At 46.7% G+C, this 20,420-nt stretch overlaps 1 protein-coding gene across 1 annotated transcript in view; it reads right to left on the reverse strand.

Annotated features, from left to right (window-relative positions):
• Positions 1–20,420, reverse strand: part of dlg5a (discs, large homolog 5a) — a 71,559-nt gene that overhangs the window by 12,099 nt on the left and 39,040 nt on the right. The window contains exons 11-24 of the mRNA XM_083658633.1: positions 19,940–20,072; positions 19,535–19,662; positions 19,252–19,427; positions 18,616–18,719; positions 17,247–17,339; positions 15,824–16,864; positions 15,085–15,205; positions 14,513–14,657; positions 13,797–13,900; positions 12,629–12,718; positions 10,497–10,665; positions 7,189–7,351; positions 1,896–2,029; positions 1,247–1,411 (exon numbers count right to left, since the gene is read on the reverse strand). Coding sequence (XP_083514759.1) covers positions 1,247–1,411; positions 1,896–2,029; positions 7,189–7,351; positions 10,497–10,665; positions 12,629–12,718; positions 13,797–13,900; positions 14,513–14,657; positions 15,085–15,205; positions 15,824–16,864; positions 17,247–17,339; positions 18,616–18,719; positions 19,252–19,427; positions 19,535–19,662; positions 19,940–20,072 — 2,766 coding nt within the window. The remainder of the gene's footprint in view (positions 1–1,246; positions 1,412–1,895; positions 2,030–7,188; positions 7,352–10,496; positions 10,666–12,628; positions 12,719–13,796; positions 13,901–14,512; positions 14,658–15,084; positions 15,206–15,823; positions 16,865–17,246; positions 17,340–18,615; positions 18,720–19,251; positions 19,428–19,534; positions 19,663–19,939; positions 20,073–20,420) is intronic.

The raw sequence follows: 20,420 nt of genomic DNA on the forward strand, positions 1-20,420 counted from the left end.
TATAATGCCAGGGCAGCTTCTGTTTTGCCCTTGCACATTCATTGCAGTGGACGCCATTGTGTATTTGAGTTGAAGTTTGCCAAAGTGAAAGGACTTGGATACTTCAAACAGCACATATTACATTTTTCATTTTCTAAAAAATATAGACTACTACTGGACTGGCTATATTAGTCGTTTAGCTGCTGGTGGTGGGGATGGGGTGTTCAACCACCTTTGCGAGGCACTTCTAACATTAGAAAATAACATTTGAATCTATAGGCCTAAGTATTTCACGATTAACACAGTTACACTAATCTATTATTGACCTAATATTTTTAAATGTCCATTTTATTTCTTCTTTTCGTTTATTTTCCTGTCAACCATTTTATGTGCTTAATGAAGTTGCTTAATGCACTTTTTATACTCTTTTTTTGTTTTTGTTTTTTTGTTTTGTTGTGATGCTTTTAAATGTCCATTTTACTCTCTTCTTTTCTTTTATTTTCCTGTCAACCATTTTATGTGAAGCACTTTGAATTGCCTCTGTGTATGAAATGTGCTATACAAACAAACTTGACTTGACTAATATTAATGAGGATATGAATCGATGATTAAAAATGATGTGAAAATGCTTATGTCAGCAAGCATTTTCAGCTGTTCTTGTTGAGTGCAAAGTGGGGGTTTTCGAAGGTGTGAAAAGGGCAGAGGTGTTTAGGCCCTTTTGGCAGCAGAGATAGGCAGGTTTCCTCTTGAAGCAAACAGCAGTTGTTGTTAGCAGCAGTTGCCTTAAATGAAAGCTAAGAAGGTCCCCTTTAAAATAGGACCAAAAACAATAGTACAAAAGATTGAAAAACGCCCTGAAAAACGTCCTGCCTAACCCAGGATATACAGCAGCGTCTAAAATGCAATTGACTTTAGGGGTGGTTCACTTCACAAGCTGGTAACTGTGTCACAGCTTAGCTACCACTAAGGAATGGCTATCATACCAAAATATGATCTACGGACATGTGTCATCAAAAATTATAAGCAAGTGTTGCCACCTTGAGTGGTACCAGAATCTGGTCTGGCCCATGGACTACTTATAGGATGCTGTGAGAGCAAAATTAACCAATTAATAAGCAATCAATCAATTTTGCTCTCACAGTGGCAATCAACACCAGGCAACACCTTCTGGCTAACTCGGGTATATTTACATGACTATTGTCAAATGTTGATTAATGCACACTGTCCCTTCACAATAAATAAATTGAAAATTGAAAATGTAAATGACCTGATGAAGCTGTTGGGGCTGGTGGTGGGGGTGGTCTGCTTGGAGGAGGGGGTGAGGGTGCCCTCGTCCTGCTCGCTGAGCGTGTCGATGGCGGAGTGATTGTCGGGGGTGGTGGCCCCGCTCCCCTGGGCCGTGGCCTGAGCGCTGACCGGCTCCAGGCGGGAGCTGCGCCCGTACAAAGAAGAAAAGGTTTTGAGTCTTAACAGATGGGAACGTTTCAGCTCCGTCTGGAACAGCGGCATTCCCACACACTCACAGCACCAAGTTCAACGAGGAATGACAGAAGGTGGTGTCATTCCCTTAGCAGACGTACTGCGAATCTTTAAAGTTGAGCAGCCACACAGTTAATTAGATGGTAATGGTTTTTACACCTGGATGAATGAGCGAGTGCTGGTTCACCATTTCCTTCAGTTCATTCAGCTAGAGAAATGTAAGACAAGTCTTCATCTGACCATATTGCTCAGGCAAAAATACTACAACTGCATTTACAGCACACCTGGCCATAGTCATATAAATAAGAGTCATTCTTAAACCACAGCATTTGGATGGAATGGAACTGATCCAGGACTGGAAGGAGCACACCTGGGGACCAGAATCAAACCCCGCCCCCCACATCTACAACATAATTGCACAGGATCCACTGTGTTACCTGGAGCGCGAGTGGTTGCCCAGCTGGTACATGTGCGGGTTGTACTGGGCCATGATGGTGATGGTGTCACACTGCTGGCCGATGATCAGACGGGCTTGCTGCTCTGTAGCGTTCCGCAGGTTGATGCCATTGAACTGATGGAGGCAGATGAGCAGAGAGGGGAGGAGAGGTTAGGAGACAGGGTAGGAGAGATGGTAGAGAGGTTAGGAGACAGGGTAGAGAGGTTAGCAGAGAGGGTAGAGAGGTTAGGAGACAGGGTAGGAGAGAGGGTAGAGAGGTTAGCAGAGAGGGTAGAGAGGTTAGGAGACAGGGTAGGAGAGAGGGTAGAGAGGTTAGGAGACAGGGTAGGAGAGAGGGTAGAGAGGTTAGGAGACAGGGTAGAGAGGTTAGGAGACAGGGTAGGAGACAGGGTAGAGAGGTTAGCAGAGAGGGTAGAGAGGTTAGCAGAGAGGGTAGGAGAGAGGGTAGAGAGGTTAGGAGAGAGGGTAGAGAGGTTAGGAGACAGGGTAGGAGAGATGGTAGAGAGGGTAGGAGGGAGGGTAGGAGAGAGGGTAGAGAGGTTAGGAGAGAGGGTAGAGAGGTTAGGAGACAGGGTAGGAGAGATGGTAGAGAGGGTAGGAGGGTAGAGAGGTTAGGAGAGAGGGTAGAGAGGTTAGGAGACAGGGTAGGAGAGATGGTAGAGAGGTTAGGAGACAGGGTAGATGGTAGGAGAGGTTAGGAGACAGGGTAGGAGAGAGGGTAGAGAGGTTAGGAGACAGGGTAGGAGAGAGGGTAGAGAGGTTAGGAGACAGGGTAGATGGTAGGAGAGGTTAGGAGACAGGGTAGGAGAGAGGGTAGAGAGGTTAGGAGACAGGGTAGGAGAGAGGGTAGAGAGGTTAGGAGACAGGGTAGGAGAGAGGGTAGAGAGGTTAGGAGACAGGGTAGATGGTAGGAGAGGTTAGGAGAGAGGGTAGGAGACAGGGTAGATGGTAGGAGAGAGGGGGGAATAGAGTGAGAGCAGAGAGGAGAAGTAGAAAGAAGAGGAAAGAGGGCTGATGATATATACTGTATTCATCTAGTCCATTAATGCTTTTAAGTCATTATTTTAATCATCAATGGGGAAGTTACACTTGAGTGCTGACAAGGGGTCGCATTTCCACCAACATCCCAAGCCTCAACAAAAGAGCGTACACTGCATGTTCCACAAAGACCTCATTATTTGCCTTGGGGACATCTGTGGTCCAATTTGTAATTCTGAAGTGCTAAAGCAATGAATGCCTCGCTGTGGTTACGTAAAGTCTCTAATGCATATTTATGACAATTATCTTTTGTTTGATCTCCACGATGCTTACGCCTGAGCCATTAACGAGCGGTCATGATAATAATATTGAACAGATTTGCAGATCAAGGAGGCCAAAGCAGAGCAGAGCTCAGACTCAGACTGCAGCACCTTGCTGCTGTTGAGCCCAATATCTGGCTTCATCTCCCATCTGAGCCTTAAAGGGACAGCTCACCCTAAAATCCAAAATATATATTTTTCTTCTCACCTGTTAGTGCTATTTATCCATCTATATCGTTTTTTGTTAGTTGCCTGAGTTTTGGAGATATCGGCCGTAGAGATGGCTGCCTTCTCTCCAATACAATGGAACTGAATGGCACTCGCCTTCTAGTGCTCAAAGCACCAAAAAAAATACATTTGAAAAACTCAACAACATTGTCTCTTTCCAGAAATCACACCTGACCCCGTCAGGTGTGATTGCGTAACATGACCCCGTCACTCAAGGTAATGCACAGACTTTGTTGTGAGCAGTTTCATGGAGGAACTATTTTCTTTTGTAGGAACTAGCTAGCAGCTAGCGGGTGTAGTTCGGTCAAAAGAAAATAGTTCCTACATGAAACTGCTCATAACAAGGTCTGTGGATTATCTTGAGTAACCGGGTCATGATTTCTGGAAAGATACATTGCTGTTGAGTTTATCAAATGTATTTCTTTGGCACTTTGAGCACCACAAGCCGAGTGCCATCCAGTTCCATTGTGTTGGAGAGAAGGCAGAAACTCTGCGGCCGATATCTCCAAAACTCACAACTAACACAAAACGATATAGATGGATAAATAGCACTACAGGTGAGAGGAAATATATGTATTTTGGATTTTAGGGTGAGCTGTCCCTTTAACCATTAGTAAAGGGAAAACGGAAAAGAAGAAGGAACAGAGGCCCACATCGGTGTATTTCCCTTTACAGCCTCTTTACTAGAAATTCCTAATCAAATTTTTTTTTCATGGGTTTACACTCTTGGATGTTCCTCGTTCCCCAGTGAAAATTGTACTTTGTTGTTCCGCCAAAGCTGTACTTAGAAATGGCAGCCAATCACAGAAGAGGTTCTTCCTGGCTGCCACAGATAGACATAAGCTGCTTCCACCAACACTGACAACAGAGTGGGCAACTTCTTTTCTCAAAAGCGCCGCCGACAAAAGAGAAAATCGAGCTCCTTTTTCAGACACGTTAATGTGTTGACTCACAAAGCATTTGGCAACAAATCAGTATGGCTGCCTGATGCCAATTCAGGTCACAGGCACAGCGATTACCATCTGTTACCATACACTAGCTGTTAGCTAGGTAGTGTTCAGGTGGGGTTCCTCTGCCTTTCCGACATGCTGCCACTCCGAACGTTAACTTCCATTATTCGGACTGGCGGTCGTTCACCTTAGAAGCCGCAATGCCGACCTTAGGTTTAGGCGTGGGGGTGGGAGAGGTTAGGTTTTGGGTTAGGGTCTGGGGGAGGTTAGGTTTAGGCATGGGGGGAGGTTAGGTTTGGCGTGGGGGCTGGGAGAGGTTAGTGAAAAACGGGGAATATAGACCCCCTTTCGGAGTGCCGATATTTCGGAGTGGCAGAACGTCGGAGTGGCAGCACGTCGGAGTGGCAGCATGTAACCTGTTCAGGTCACAGCGATTACCATACACTAGCTGTTAGCTAGGTAGTGTTCAGGTCACAGCGATTACCATACACTAGCTGTTAGCTAGGTAGTGGCTAATGGCCAACTAGCTTGCCAGGCAGCAAATGTTTGAAGAAGAAGGGAAAAAGGTGGCTAATTTAGAGGATTTATTCCTTACCACAATCCCTGTGGCATCTATTCTTAACACGTTAAGTGCCATAGCCGAGATATCTCGTCTTACATAATCCAACGCTTGAGTGCCAGAGCCGAGATATCTCGTCTTACATAAACATTTTTTTTTTTTTTGACGGTGGGACATCAATCAACAACTTTTACATCTTCGAGATCACTATTGGAGCAAGAGAATGTGTATAATCTATTTTACCGACCACTAAGTGGCGACAGTGCTCTCCTGACTAGAGGAAGGCAAGCATTTTTTTAACTTGTCACGCCATTCTCACCCCAGCCATTCTCATGAAAATGGATGGGGGAAAACGCTTTCGTTTTCGCGCTGATTGCTGGCGATGCGGGATTGCAAATTTACATATTAGATTACAGGTGGAACACACTTTGAAACACGCAGCATAAATATGACCAGAATCGCAAGAGCTTCTCTCAACCAAAACTCCAAAAAGCGAGCGAGTCCATCCCGACTTCCTCAAACAGCGGCCGCGCAGCCACAGGCACAGGACAGCAGCAAAGCACTGTCAGACTGGTGACAAGCTTGTGACGGCCGCTGCAGCCAAGAAGAACGCCCACGGAGGGAGTAGTTGAAGCAACTCTCCCTCTCGCTCTCTCCCTCTCTCCTCTCTCTCTCTCTCTCTCTCTCTCTCTCTCTCTCTCGAGAGAGAGAGAGAGAGAGAGAGAGAGAGAGGAGAGAGAGAGAGAGAGAGAGAGAGAGAGGAGAGAGAGAGAGAGAGAGAGAGAGAGAGAGAGAGAGAGAGAGAGACAAGGGCACCCATAATCACAGGCACGTGAGGTGGTTCTAAAAATCCATTTATCTCCAAACTCTCTGAAAATCTCTGAAACCATGCTGTACTCAACGGCTAATATCTACATAACTACTAACTCTGCAAACTAACTCTTTTAGACAGAGAAAGCACACATTCTATTAGTTATTTTTAGATGATTGGTGTTCATGAATTCTTAACAGAAAATAATCCTCGGCTCTTGTAAAATGAGCCAGAATCCTCAAAAAAAAAACTGGCACAACTTACCTACAGGATGAAAAAATGGCTGGCACTCAATGTGTTAACTGTAGTGACTAAGCACATAACACATAGGTACGTATTGAGCTTGAACGCAGCCCAGTAGTAGTAGCTAGCTTCCAGACAGCTAGTGTTGCACAATACATTACCAGAATTCTGACTTTGTGACTGATGCCACTACTAAGTATAATGGCTAAAAAAGGTATGAAAAATGATACCATGGCAAAAAGTTCTATATAATAATAAATAAATAGTTATATATTTTCCTCATGGCTCCAGTTGTGTCACCAGTTCAGGTGGACTTGGATTGAGTTCAAGACCTGCTGAACGGTTCGATGCCGTTTCCATGCTTTCAATCTGTTATGTTCCAGCAGAAGAACACTGCAACTCCATCTATTCCAGTCCTCCTCCTTTAAACTATTCCAATCTGTGTGACCCCCCCCCCCCTCCCAAACACACACACACCCTTCAGAGGGGACGATGAAATCAATTTCAGCTTGCAGAAAGCATAGGTTAAATTACAACGTTGAATCCAATCTGTAGGAGAACAGTAAAATGACTATGAGTCTTCCAGGCAGCCAAGTTAATAATAACTTGTGTCAGTAATATTAGTACGGTATATTAAATTGATTTAGAGTGTTCCTGGATTGCCTTGCTGCCTGGCAGGCATTGAAACAATGTATCATGTTTTATGCTACTTTGAAACTTATTTATTGTATTTATTTATTTACTTATGTATTATTTGGCTGCCTAGGAAGGCCTAGGAAGTTTGAGGTGCCATTTCACTACCTATCATAGCATCCTGTTTTTTCAGACCTTGGAAGGTAGCACCCATCACCTAGCATTACATGGTCTGGAAGTCCTCTACTAACACCGGACAGAATGGAAAACTCAAGTCATTTGACTGCCTGGTGCACTGACTGTTTGCCGCCAGTCCACTGTTGTGTTGGCAGCCTTGGAGGAAGCAGCTGCCTGCTAGTCCTTGTGAAAAGCCCTTGGGACCAAAATCAAAAATGCTTTGTAGCCCTTATGTTGGAGAGAGGGGCACTAGAGAGATTTACGAATAAATTATTTACACATTTAAAAACATTTGTACGTTTCGTAAACTCAAGGTAATTATTTCGAAATGGTAGGAAAAGGGAAAGATAGGTTTTAAATTTGAAAGTTCATACCTCCAGTAACTGGTCTCCATACTCCAGCCCGGCCTGATGGGCGATGCTTCCACCGGTCACTTTAGAGACGAAGATCCCGCCGTTCTCCCCGCTGACGATGGAGATGCCCAGAGGCTCCGCCCCCTTGTGCACGATGACGTTCCGAGGCTCCTCCAGGTACGGCCTGGCGGGAGAGAGGAGAGGAGCGAGCGTGAACGACCGGCATCGCACAAGAGGAGTGACCGTACGGGAGAGCAGCACGCAGGAGCAGGAGTGGTAAGGTAGAAGGTGAGGCGAGTGGATTCAGGGTTTCTCAGCAGCGTCGAGCAACTTTATTCACAGCTCTGGAGAGTTACTTCCTACTCAGGCTTCTGCCGTCGTTAAGTCTAACAGACATCAAACCGGTCTAACTTACAAACAAACACAGAACTAATTGAAAAAGGTGAGTTTGAGGCACGTTTGAGTTGGAGTTCTCCCCCCCAGGCCTGAGAATGGATCAGCTCTCCAGCACGCCGCTTTGCACCTGGCTTACAGAACGACCAACTAGAGGCAAATAGTATCATGAAGCATGGGCAGGTGAAACCCCTTCAGTGGAAGGAGATTTGCACGACTTTGTGACTTCACAACAAGCTGGCGTTGGACATGGAAGACAATCCCACGAGGGCGAGAGGAGTGGATTAACAGCCACAGACAACAAGGGTAAACGCACTGTAGTGGTGTACAAACAAGAGCATGACCCAGAAGCTCCGGACTGAATAATACTGTTGCATAACACACACACACACACACACACACACACACACACACACACACACACACACACACACACACACACACAGCAGACTAAAGGGTGACTTGGCTTAAGACCAAAACACACACGGTCATGCATACTGGCCATGCCATCAACACAGGGCCTGGGCATTGCATGCAATATTTGAGATCCACGTGGGTTTGTGACATGGAGTGAGCCAAGTGGATTCCATAGATCAGGGGTGGGCAACTGGCTGCCCGTGGGCCGCATGCCGCCTGTGTGGCTTGCGCTGGAATTGCATTATTATTATTTTTTTTTTACAGCGCACCTGAACGTAACATGCAAGATACCCGCTGAGTAAGTGTCCAAATGTTCATGTCATTCTGGCCAATACTCCACTTCTGTTATAGCATTTCAGTCTGGAATATGGACTATCTTTCAATAATCTTTATGGCGAAAAGGCTAAAAGTAATCTCATGTGTTAGAAATGACTGTTCTACATTGAAGTACGGTAATCATTTAAATAATTAACTTGTTGGTTTTGGATTTATTTAGCTTCAAGAGTGCATTTTTGTTCTTGTGTGACCCTCAACACAGGCTTTGAGAATCCCGGGCCACTTACTGATACTTATGCTTAAATTAACCCACTCATATTCCGGTTTATTTCAAGAAAAACATTTCGGCTAGTGGAAATTCTAATTGGCTGGTGACTTTAAAATCTAGCAGCCATATTGGCAGGTGGTCAAAAAAGTTAAATTCAAGCCCTGCAGGGAGAGCAGGTGGTGACATAGGAGTGAGTGAGAAAAGGATCAAATACTGGTGGTTAAGACTGAATAATGACATCACAACTGTGAATTTAAAATGAGTTATCCCTCTAAAACAGACTTCAAATGCCCCCAATTCTTCGCGCCGGCGCCATTCGGCCCCCAGCCCCCAGCAAAATCTGGCCCTCTGGTAGCGAGGAATTGTTTTTGTGGCCCTCTCTATCATCAAAGTTGCCCATCCCTGCCATAGATACAAACAGCACAGAGGCTTCCAAGCCTACCAAGTAGAGCTACAGCGCCCATCCAAGTTTGTTTCTTGGATGCTTTTATAGTGAGGCACAAGTGATATAGCATGCAAAGAGCTAGCAATCTGAAAGTCAAACCGCGTGAGAAGAAACATCACAAAACGCCCTCAACATGCCACATACGTCAACGGAATAGGATTATTCCACACTTCTATATATAACCAATGGCACACAGGCATGTGAACACCGTGAACGTGGTGGGGAAAGGGAGAGGCGTTCCCTTGTTTGTAGCAGCACTGTGAGGGAGAACGAACCTGAGGCTCCTGAGAGAGGAGAACCTCGGCCTTGCAGCCAGAGGAATCCTTAGAAAAGATCGGTTACGGTATAGAGATCTAGAAGGGGAAGGTACCGGGAGGAGAGTGGAGGAGAGAAACCATACAGAGAGAGAGAGGGAGAGGACAGAGAGGACAGAGAGGACAGGAAAAGAAAACCATGTAGAAGACAGTGAGGAGTGGAGACAGGAAGATGGGACAGAAATGTAGGAGACAAAAATAGAACAAGTTGCATGGAAGCAGAGGAGGAAGAATACAGAAAAATGATAGCAACACACGGGCAGATCACTACTGCTCCTGCAAACTGCAATGAGCTTCCATAAAAGTATGAAAGAATTTTCACAGGATTTCAAACTGGATTTTTATGAGGGATTCTTGCACAGCTCTGACTAAGATAGAGCTGTTGCCTGGCAACCCCATTTGACAGAGGATCCCTGAGGGGAGATGGAGATATCATACCCGCTTGTGAAGTGACCATTATCATCATTATTCTCCATCATTCACCTCCAACATCATCTGCAGAAACACCTCCTGCTATAAGTAGGGCTGCATCCATCAATGGAGCCATTGATCATAATCAGCTGATGATGAGAATATAATCAGTTTGACACTGGTCATCGTTTCAATTGCCTGATCAAAAAGCTTCAAATTATGGATCAAGAAAATGATCCAACATACTGTATGCCATACAAGTATGAGCCATGTATTTAAGGCAGCAGAACATTACTAGTGTAAACATGCCATCCATCTGGCATATGATATTGTCTTTTGAATTTCACAACATTTAATCATAGATTAGAAGCAGTTTATATACTGGACAGAAGGCAGAGCCTATGCTGCAACAATTCATTTTCTTCATGCACTACCAGCGGAAATAGGTGAGGAAGCACCTGTCATCAAGCACACAATTACATTCTTGCTTTGTTTGGATCAAATCTATGATTCATTTACACATAATGCATGTATATCAAGCGGCCATGACAACAATTTGTTAAACATAGTGCTATATTGGAATTTTACTATTAATGCTAAAGTCTGAGTAAAACAAAGAATCTATGGCAGATGGGATCACCCCCCCCCCCCCCCCAATTGTTTTTTTGTTTTTAATAATACAAAATAAATAAATAAATAAATAAATAAATAAATAAATAAATAAATAATCAGTGATTGGATCAATCACACAAACAAAAACTGCCTATAACTTTCTTCAGTGTTTATTTATATATATACACCATACCTGTCTTTCCTGCGCTCCCCTAACGGCACAGGGCTAACGGAGATCCGGGGTAACGTGGAAATGGAGCCCTGTGATTGGCTACTGGCAAAGGAGGAAGTCTCCAGATTGAGTGGTGATTGAGGAGGAGTGATGAGGCTGGGGCTGCTGCACTCCGAGTGGGACAGAGAGCCTGAAAAGAACAGAGTAAAGCGAGAAACATGCTTCAATGTAGCCTCGAGTTGAGGAGGTTGTTGGCAGCAGCTAGACATACATACTGCTTTACTGTTTGGTAAAAAAAAAAAAAGAAGCAGCCTAACCATGCAGACAGTATAGTCCACAGTCTCCCCCGCCTGCTTACTGAAAATGGTTTAGTCCTGCTGCTTCCACAGCTCAACAGCGTACAGTTGATAGTATTTATTTGGAGATTTTGGGGGAGCAGCCAGCCAGAAGCTAAAGTAAACTTGGGAGTTGGGATGTATAGAAAATTAATGAGGGTACCTGTGAAGCATAGCCTAAAAAATGTGTGCCTGCCTACATATAAATAGCGACCTTTTCCCAAAATACTGCTGGTGTTGTGGTGTTGGCATTTCAAATCTGATGCCTGCAGTGCACCTTAGGGGCGTCAAATGAGACGCGCCAATTATGGCTTTCAGTGCGTTTGAGGCTTTGACCATGTACTACTGCCCTAACCCTAACCCCACGAGTCTGAATCTATAGACAATCAATCAGGGAGAAAAGTTGTATTTAATGGGAGGGCTGGATTGGATGGGGCTGTAATGGTTTTATTGGTTTGAATTTTTTAGGCTTATAATTAGTCACATAAGACCCTAAATTACATAGGTTTTTGTGGATTTCGGTTTCCAGGTTCTTTCAGAAATGGTTTTTAGTATTATGAGATTGCAGATTGCCAAGGACGTCACATCCTTTTGTGATGTATTGTCCCCCATCCACGATTACCCTGACAGTCAGAGGATGTTGCCATCTGAGGTGCCTGCCACCTGTCAGATTTACATTTGCTTCTTGGTTAGACCTGCATTATATATATAATGTGGCCAAATATGCCTCAGACCACCTTAAGAGGGAGTTGGGTAATCAGATCTTCAATGCTCTTGGGTGCATTTACACCGGGGATCCATTATTGCTTATGTGAGTGCAATCCAGCCATACAGGATGCGTGTTAACGGCAGGTGCAATAAAGGAGGTGTACGTTTCCTTACTCAACAGTAACCGGAGGCTACACACACACACACACACACACACACACACACACACACACACACACACACACACACAGGCTAAAACAAGGTTACAAACATGTGAATGAGCTGCTGACTGATGATCAATACTGATTAAGCCAAGTGTTTTCCATGACACTCCCACCTGTACTGTTCCCCCGAGGATGACATTTAAGGTTGCTGCTTTTTGAGCGATCAATTTCCTTCTGCCAAAGTTAAGGGTTGTAAAACCTCAAAGGGAAAATGTAATTGAATTTGAATTGATATCTTACTTACTGCACAGCCAGCGTGGCTGACTTACAGCAGAAAACCTACAGCTTCGACTATAGTTGCAGACTTGCAGATGAATCAAGGGGTTTTTACTGTTTTAGTAGGGCCGTGTGTCCATCTAGCGTCTTTTTCCGACCGTTAAACACTGGAAGTACTGCTGATCTCAGCGCACAAATATACAAGGAAGCAGTCTGAAACTAACGTTAGTTCAGTGCGGTAGTAGCTTGATAGCTGACAGCTAACATTAGCAAACAACACACATACAGTGATTTAGCTCAACACTCACCAGAAATATTAAGTGTCTAGCCAATCTGCTCCCACAATTGAGCCTTTCTGTCTCTGTTGCGATAGTTTTTCCATATGATTAGTTGCCAGAAAAGGAGCACCCGACACCAGCGTCTTTCTGAAAAGTTAAAATATTTTCAGCTGGGAGCGCTGGGAGTCGGGGGCACAAAAACGCCGGAGCGCTGTGAAAATAGACGCTGGAGGCAGCGCACTTTCTCTAGACGTCCCGTGTGCGCCCGCATACGCTCGCTCCTCATTGGAAACAACTGAAAAAAGACGCCGGAGCTGATGAAAAGACGCTAGGTGGACACAGGCCCTAATTCTGTCACGAGTATTTTTGATATTTGAATGGGGATACAATACCTCTGTCTGAGCCCAGCATGGAGCGAGGGTAGCGGGGAGTGGAGGGGATTTTGATCCTCTCTGTGCGGTACTGGACGTTATTGGAAGAACCTGTGACGAGGAGAGATGATACAGTACTGAGCGCTGTGACAGAACACGGTGAAAAGACACGCCGAACGTGAGTGTGTGCCGTTGGGGTGTGTGTATGTGCGTGCGTGCGTGTGTGTCAGACTGACCGAGCCGTGCCCTGCAGGGCAGTGAGTGTGTGTCGTTGATGTGTGTGCGTGCATTTGTGTGTGTCAGACTGCCCAAGCCATGCCCTGCAGGGCAGTGAGTGTGTGTCGTTGATGTGTGTGCGTGCATTTGTGTGTGTCAGACTGCCCAAGCCATGCCCTGCAGGGCAGTGAGTGTGTGTCGTTGATGTGTGTGCGTGCATTTGTGTGTGTCAGACTGCCCGAGCCGTGCCCTGCAGGGCAGTGAGTGTGTGTCGTTGATGTGTGTGCGTGCATTTGTGTGTGTCAGACTGCCCAAGCCATGCCCTGCAGGGCAGTGAGTGTGTGTCGTTGGTGTGTGTGCGTGCATGTGTGTGTGTCAGACTGCCCAAGCCGTGCCCTGCAGAGCAGTGAGTGTGTGTCGTTGGTGTGTGTGCGTGCATGTGTGTGTGTCAGACTGCCCAAGCCATGCCCTGCAGGGCAGTGAGTGTGTGTTGTTGGTGTGTGTGCGTGCGTGTCAGACTGACCAAGCCATGCCCTGCAGGGCAGTGAATGTGTGTGCGTGCATGTGTGTGTGTGTGTCAGACTGCCCAAGCCATGCCCTGCAGGGCAGTGAGTGTGTGTTGTTGGTGTGCGTGCGTGTGTGTGTGTCAGACTGACCAAGCCATGCCCTGCAGGGCAGTGAGTGTGTGTTGTTGGTGTGCGTGCGTGTGTGTGTGTCAGACTGACCGAGCCGTGCGCTGGAGGGCAGCGAGTGTGTGTTGTTGGTGTGCGTGCGTGTGTGTGTGTCAGACTGCCCAAGCCGTGCCCTGCAGGGCAGTGAGTGTGTGTCGTTGGTGTGCGTGCGTGCGTGTGTCAGACTGACCAAGCCGTGCCCTGCAGGGCAGTGAGTGTGTGTGTCGTTGGTGTGTGTGTGGGCGTGCGTGCGTGTGTGTCAGACTGACCGAGCCGTGCGCTGGAGGGCAGTGAGTTTGTACCGTGTGACACTCTGCTGCTGCGTGACGACACAGACGACTCAGAGTAGTCGCCTGCACGCTTCTGCTGGCTCAGGTCCAAGCTCAGGCGACCCTGGTGCTGCGGGCTGCACACACACACACACACACACACACAAATACATTTAGAACACACACACACAAAATGATGCATACAATGCTCATGCAGGCTTTATTTTGCACTTAAAGCAGCTACGAGCAAGATTTTCGATTGTTATTAAACAGTATAATTACAATATTGATGCATCACATCTTACCTATAATAGTAGCTGAGACCAAAGCCGTGTGAATCGGAGAATGCTCTCTTGATGATTATAGAGTCTGTGTCTGTCTAACCTCGCGTCACCAGGGGGCTCTCTCTCTCTCTATCTGTCTACCGGCGGGCCGGATAAACCCGGAAGTGAAACGAAATGGTTCACGGCAGCTCCCTGCCTTCCGCCGTTTCGCTCTGCAGTGCACCAGCAGTGCTTTCAAATCAATCGAATCAAACATACTATTGATTTCTCCCTCCCTATCATTGGTGGGTATCTGTTAGCCTGGGTAAACCCAGCCTCCACGTGACCTGCTCTCAGACCTGCTCTCAGTCACTACTGCTGGTATTGATACTGTTGCATTGTATTGTATCCGTTTCAAATCTTTAGTATGGACACTTATCGATACTTTTGACAACCCTAAGCAGGAGTGTGGCTCAGGGGGGTTACCTGGTGTGTGTGTGCTGGTGGCAGATGTGGGAGGCGACAGAGGGACAGTTGCTGGTGTGAACACGGTGACTGCGCACCGTGTACACTGGGTTCCTCATCACGGCCGTCACAGCAGGGCAAGGAGCCAGCCCCCGGTGGGCTGAATCTGACATGACAGGACACACACACACACACGTTAGAGAGGTGCAAATCTCTGCTGATTGGACTTCTCTTTTAAAGGGATAGTTGGGATTATTTGACGTGGGGTTGTATGATTTACATATCGATAGTCAGTATGACCTAGTCTAGTGTATTACTGTACCTGCAGTAGATAGTCAGTCTTACCTAGTCTAGTCTAATCTACCAGTCAAACGTTTGGACACAAATGTTTCTTTATTTTTACTCTTTCATATTTTAGTAAAGACATCAAAACTATGAAATAACACAAACGAATTGTGCAGTCAGTGACCAAAGCCATTAACAAAACAAATCAAAACTATCTTATATTTTAGGTAGTGTATTTTTCTTGTTCCATTCATAAATATGTAAGTGTCTCTATGTAAATGTGTACACAAGCATGTGGAAAAACTCACTAGGAGGTAGGATGCCGTTGTAGACCGTGGGGACGAAGCCGACGCTGTGCCTGTGCGAGCGGTTGGGGGAGGAGCGCAGCATGTCTCTGGGCTCTGGAGAATGCTCATCGTTGGAGTAGCTCTGTGGCGATCGACAGATATAAAGAAATGCTGACAGCTTCCTCAACAGTGTAACACAAAACAACATTATTTCTCATGGAGAAATCCTCAGCCCCCTGCTGGAGACAATATGTAATATAATATATTTCTATATAAGAAAAGTGACAGCATGAACATGATCCCAAACCCATCAAGGGGGGAGTGTATCCCTGTTTCCCCCCCTCCTGTGTGCTCCGGGGTCCAGAGGAGGGAGCCAGGCGAGGCTGCCGGAGCCCCAGGCACTGACTCAGCTTTCTGGGTTGGGGTGGCGGGTCCAGTGCAGAGGTATCAATCACTCCGACACACGCAGGCTAAGAGGCAAGGCCCAGAGGCATAACTCTGACAGGGCTGTACATTCTATTACAAAATGGATATGCTGTTTCTGGCCCACTGGGATGATTTGAAATCTTGGCCCCATTTGGAATTCTAACAGTTCTCAAACGCATCCTGTCCTTCTCGTCTCTTCATCATAGAAGCTACTGACCAAACTGGCCTGAATCGGTGCAGTGGAAGGAGAAGCTTTGAGGAAATTCACAGATGAATTATTTGGTGCAAATGTACTAAATTAAGATTCTAGATCTGGTTTTTCAAACAAACTCACCTGGAAGGTGGGGAGGGTGATAGTCTGGGGAGTCATCCTGCGTCGGAGGGCGGGGGCAGATTTAGGCCGCGGCCTCTTCACCTCCGGCTCCTCGCCTCGGGTTCGGCCGATGTCCTCGTCACACGACTTCCTGGAGGTCAGGATCTTGCCGTCCAGGAAGTAGTGGTTTCCATTGCGGTCCCGCTCCCTCTCGCTCCTCTCTCCTGTCGCCATGGAGACGGCGGCCTCCGCCTTGCCGTCCGAGGTGATGGTGCAGTCGGAGGCGGAGCTGCTTTGATGTTTGTGTTTGAATTTGAAGGAGTCGCTGCGAGTGGGCGGGGTAGGAGGGGTGGGTGTGGACGAGGAGGAGAGGGACTCAGTCTTGGAAGGCTGCGGGGAGTGGGAAGCCGCCGCAGCTACGGCCGCTATCTGATTGGCCGCCATGTACTCCATCTTAGAGGAGGGCGTTTCGGGCCGTTTGAAGGTGTCCGGGTCAAAGATGGACTTCCTCTGCTTGGGCGATTTGTAGATGGAGAGCTGGGTTGCCGCCGTGACCGGACCGGCGTTATCGGGCGCCACGGACATGCCCCCCACCATGACCTTAGGCCACGTGCCCCCGCTGTGCTTCTTCTCCAGGGTGGTCTCCACGGTGATGCAGTCCGAGGCAGAGACGGGGTCATAGGGCAAGGAGGAAGACGCCTTGGTGTAGGGGCAGCACTCTTGGAAGGCACTGGGACCGTAGCGGCCGGTACCCAGGTCAGAGGCCGGCCGGAGGCTGGTGGCATGGAGGGAGCCTGTGGAGAAGGGCTTCCTGATGTCCCCGTACACCCCCGCCTGGTCCGCTTCGCCTCGCACCTTCCTCCTCTCCCCGGAGATGCTACTGGTGCCAGCCCCGCCCGCGTCGGGGGAGAAGATGTCGGTCTGCGTAGAGCTGTTGTGTTTGAGGTTGCGGCCGTTCCGGGAGAGAACCTCGGACAGGTGAACAACACGCCCGTTGGACTTCTCCGATGACTCGCGCAGGCTCTCGAAGAGGTTCTGGCCCGACGTGCTGTGAGGGAAGAACTGTGGGGAGGACAGGAGGAGGAATGAGATGCAGAAGACTTAGCATTACCAATCCTCCTCCTTAAATCAACAAGATGTTTTTTTTTAAATGACATACTGCAACAAGCCATGGCATTGGTTCTCAATTCAAACGCAAAAGCATCAAATGTGGAGCCCCAAATTCAGCGTGTAACAAACTGTAGCAAGTTGGGAAAACCGCTATCTAGGGCAAGCGAAAGTCAAAGCACCCCCTTGACGATTTCTTGGAGTGTGAAGAGAGGGAGATGACTGGCCCACCTTCATGAGAGAGAGGCTGAGAGAGTGTGAAGAGAGGGAGATGACTGGCCCACCTTCATGAGAGAGAGGCTGAGAGAGTGTGAAGAGAGGGAGATGACTGGCCCACCTTCATGAGAGAGAGGCTGAGAGAGTCCCTGCAGTTCCTCAGCAGAGCTTCGCACTCCGTTACAGATTTGTTATCCAGCGCAATACCATTTATCTGGGGAGTAGAGAAAAGAATATAAATAAGGACAAGGCTTTATTTTCAATGGTACAACGATGCATTTGTTATTGTTTTGATTTCCATTCGTGGTGTGATGTGTTGCGTGTGTGTACGTGGGGGGGGTATATAGGGAATATATATATATATATATATATATATATATATATATATATGTATCCTGTACATGAGTGCGCCTGGGGCCTGAGTCGTCTCACTGCTGCAGCAGGGAATCCACACGAAATCTAGGCCAGCCGTTTCTCAATCTAAAGAACGTTCACACTGCAAGCCGCACATTTCCATCACAATAGGCTCGACTTGAGAGGCACTTTAAAAATACTAGTGGGCAGATAAGGAAAGGGGACTTTTTTTTTATGGATAAAAAAAAATTGAATTAGGTCGACCACAGAACCTTCTGCGTTAACCTAGAAGACTTCTGATACATGCGTCAGGAAAGAGAAGCCGTCACTTCTGAGCCCCGGGTTTGAGCTGCGGATATTTCAATTACAGCCCATGCATCTTTGATCATGCATTCAGCACTCTGGACTCAATCTCTTCTTTTGCAAACATAATTAAGCATTTCATAAGTCATATAAAACCTGATACTGTAATGTAATTAACAGTCACAACAAGGCCATGATATAATATGATATACTTCCACGATTAAGATCTCATCTGTGGTCTTGACCCTTTACCATCGCTAGTTGCTGTTGCGTCTGAGCTATCATCTGGCATATCAGCTCTCCTGGCTAAAGCGATATGCTGCTACAAGGTGAGCAGAGAGATCTCCAAGTCCTCTAGTTTTATTAAAGTCGTGCAGACTTAAGTTTGAACCCACAGGCGGGGATTCAGATTTCTGCAGCTGCTGGCAGGTTAGGATAAGGATCAGAGCCAAGGTCACGGTTCAAAGAAGGGGCTGGTGATGCGCAGTTCCAATTCTGAAACCTTGTCTCTTCCCCCCCCCCCCCCAACTCTGAAGTGTGGATATATTGCAGCAGTGCGTGCGAGAACAGCTCCACCTAGCCTGCCAAAGCTGCAACAGTCCTCAAACACTGTTTGAGGTTTTAATCAAAAAGGAGGAGACTTTCAACTTTTTTTCTATTTCACATACTCGAGCAAATCCTGTCTTATCTGGGTTTGGAGTGTGGATATTGGAACGGAACAAGGTCTGGCTCAGAAAGCCCATGAAACCTGTGTGAGCCGTTACTCTGGTGGATGTGCAAGAAGAAGAAGGAGGGGGAAAAAAAGGATTTTGAAGAAGCTGACGTTGACTCACAGCGATCAGTCTGTCTCCAACTGTCAGAGAGCCTTCCCTGGCTGCCGCACTGCCTTGGACCACGGCAGTAACAAACACCCCGCTCTCCAGACCAATACCACTGTCTGGGATGCAGAGGAGAACATGGAGTTAACAACCAATAGTCAAGGAGTCGGACCACACAAAGTATACAGATCCATTTGAACTACTTCTTAGAAGAGCTGGTGATTAGTTGGTTAGTTGATCAACAGGAAATTAATTTGCAACTATTTTTTCAATCAATCGTTTAGATACATTTTTAAGGGGGGAAAAATACTAAAATGCTCTCGTTCCAGCTTCCTAAATGTTAATATTTTCTGGTTTCGGATTAGCCTATGACAGTAAACTGAACTTGTCGACTGTGGCTCAGGACAAAAGACGACATTTGAGGATGTCATCTTGGGCTTTGGGGAAAAAGTGATCAACAATTTTCACCATTTTGTGACATTTCATAGACCAAACGACCAATCGATTAGCCGAGAAAATAATCAACAGATGAATCTATAATGAAAATAATACGTTGCAGCCCTACTTATTATTAGCCATTTAATCCACACCCAAAGTTGTGTTGAGGCAGTTAGAAGCGAGCAAGCTGAATCATGTATCACTATATTATACCTTTGTGTCCCATGAGATTGATATGGACAGGAGTGACCAGTCTTCCTCCCAGGGACTTTCTCCTTCGTACCACCATGTTGATCAAGCCTCCGCCGTTAAGCACCGCCTTCACCACCTGCTTCCTGTCCTTATTGGTCAGGTCGATGTCATTAATCTTCAACAACCAATCGTTCACTCTGGAGGGGGGGGGGGGGGGGGGGTGGACAGAGCAGGGTGATGAGGATTGAAATGAACTGTTAAGTTTACAAGAGGGTGTGGGACAGCTTATTGTGGGAACTCTCACCTTAACCTTCCATCTGCAATACTTCCTTTGTCCACCCTTGTAACAAATATTCCACAATCTCCTGGTAAATATGGATCATTTACCCCCTCGGCGATATCGAACCCAAGTGCCTTCAAATCCATGTCATCCTGTGGGAAGGAGAATCCAACTGTCACTCGTTAAATTTGTAGAAAATAACTACACGCGCATCAAATGTGGGTGCAGAACATGATGAGAAGGTAGCCTGGGCTCTACCTTCTAAACTTGGTCAATTTGAAAAAATGTGTTTGTTCCCACAGCCAGTCAGCCACCGTTTCAACATCGTTAAGTTAGTGCGGGTTCTTTAGATCTTCGCTGGCTCTCAGGAGACTTAACGTGTCACTGAGTCACTGCTGGTCACGATGAAGAGACGAGCGCTAGTCTTACCCTGTCTTTCTCAAACTCCACCACCTCCGTCTCCCACTCCAGGGAGTCTGTGTCGATGGCCGAGTCGTGAGAGCTGTGCGCCATCAGCTGACAGAAGCGGGCCTCCTTCTCCAGCTGGCTTTCCATCTTCTCCCTGCACACAGGAGGACATCACACACAGAGTCACAGGAGGACATCGCACACAGAGTCAAAAGACGAGGTACACAGGAGGACATCGCACACAGGAGGACATCGCACACAGAGTCAAAAGACGAGGCACCTGTGGACGGCCAGAGACGACTAAATGGGAAATAAAAACAAAAATGAATGAAAATGAAGACATTAAATTTTGCTCAAACTGTTTCTACTGCTTAACCTATTGTCTACCTCCTCGTGGACAGTTAACACACATTGTGCAGTGTTGTTTGGACAGTCAACTGTCTATTTATTCATAAGAAAACTAAAAGTAGGATGGACACAATGCCCTGCTGTCACTGCTAGG

Source organism: Poromitra crassiceps, assembly GCF_964638095.1.
Source record: "Poromitra crassiceps genome assembly, chromosome: 22".
In the NCBI taxonomy this organism is placed as follows: Eukaryota; Metazoa; Chordata; class Actinopteri; order Beryciformes; family Melamphaidae; genus Poromitra; species Poromitra crassiceps.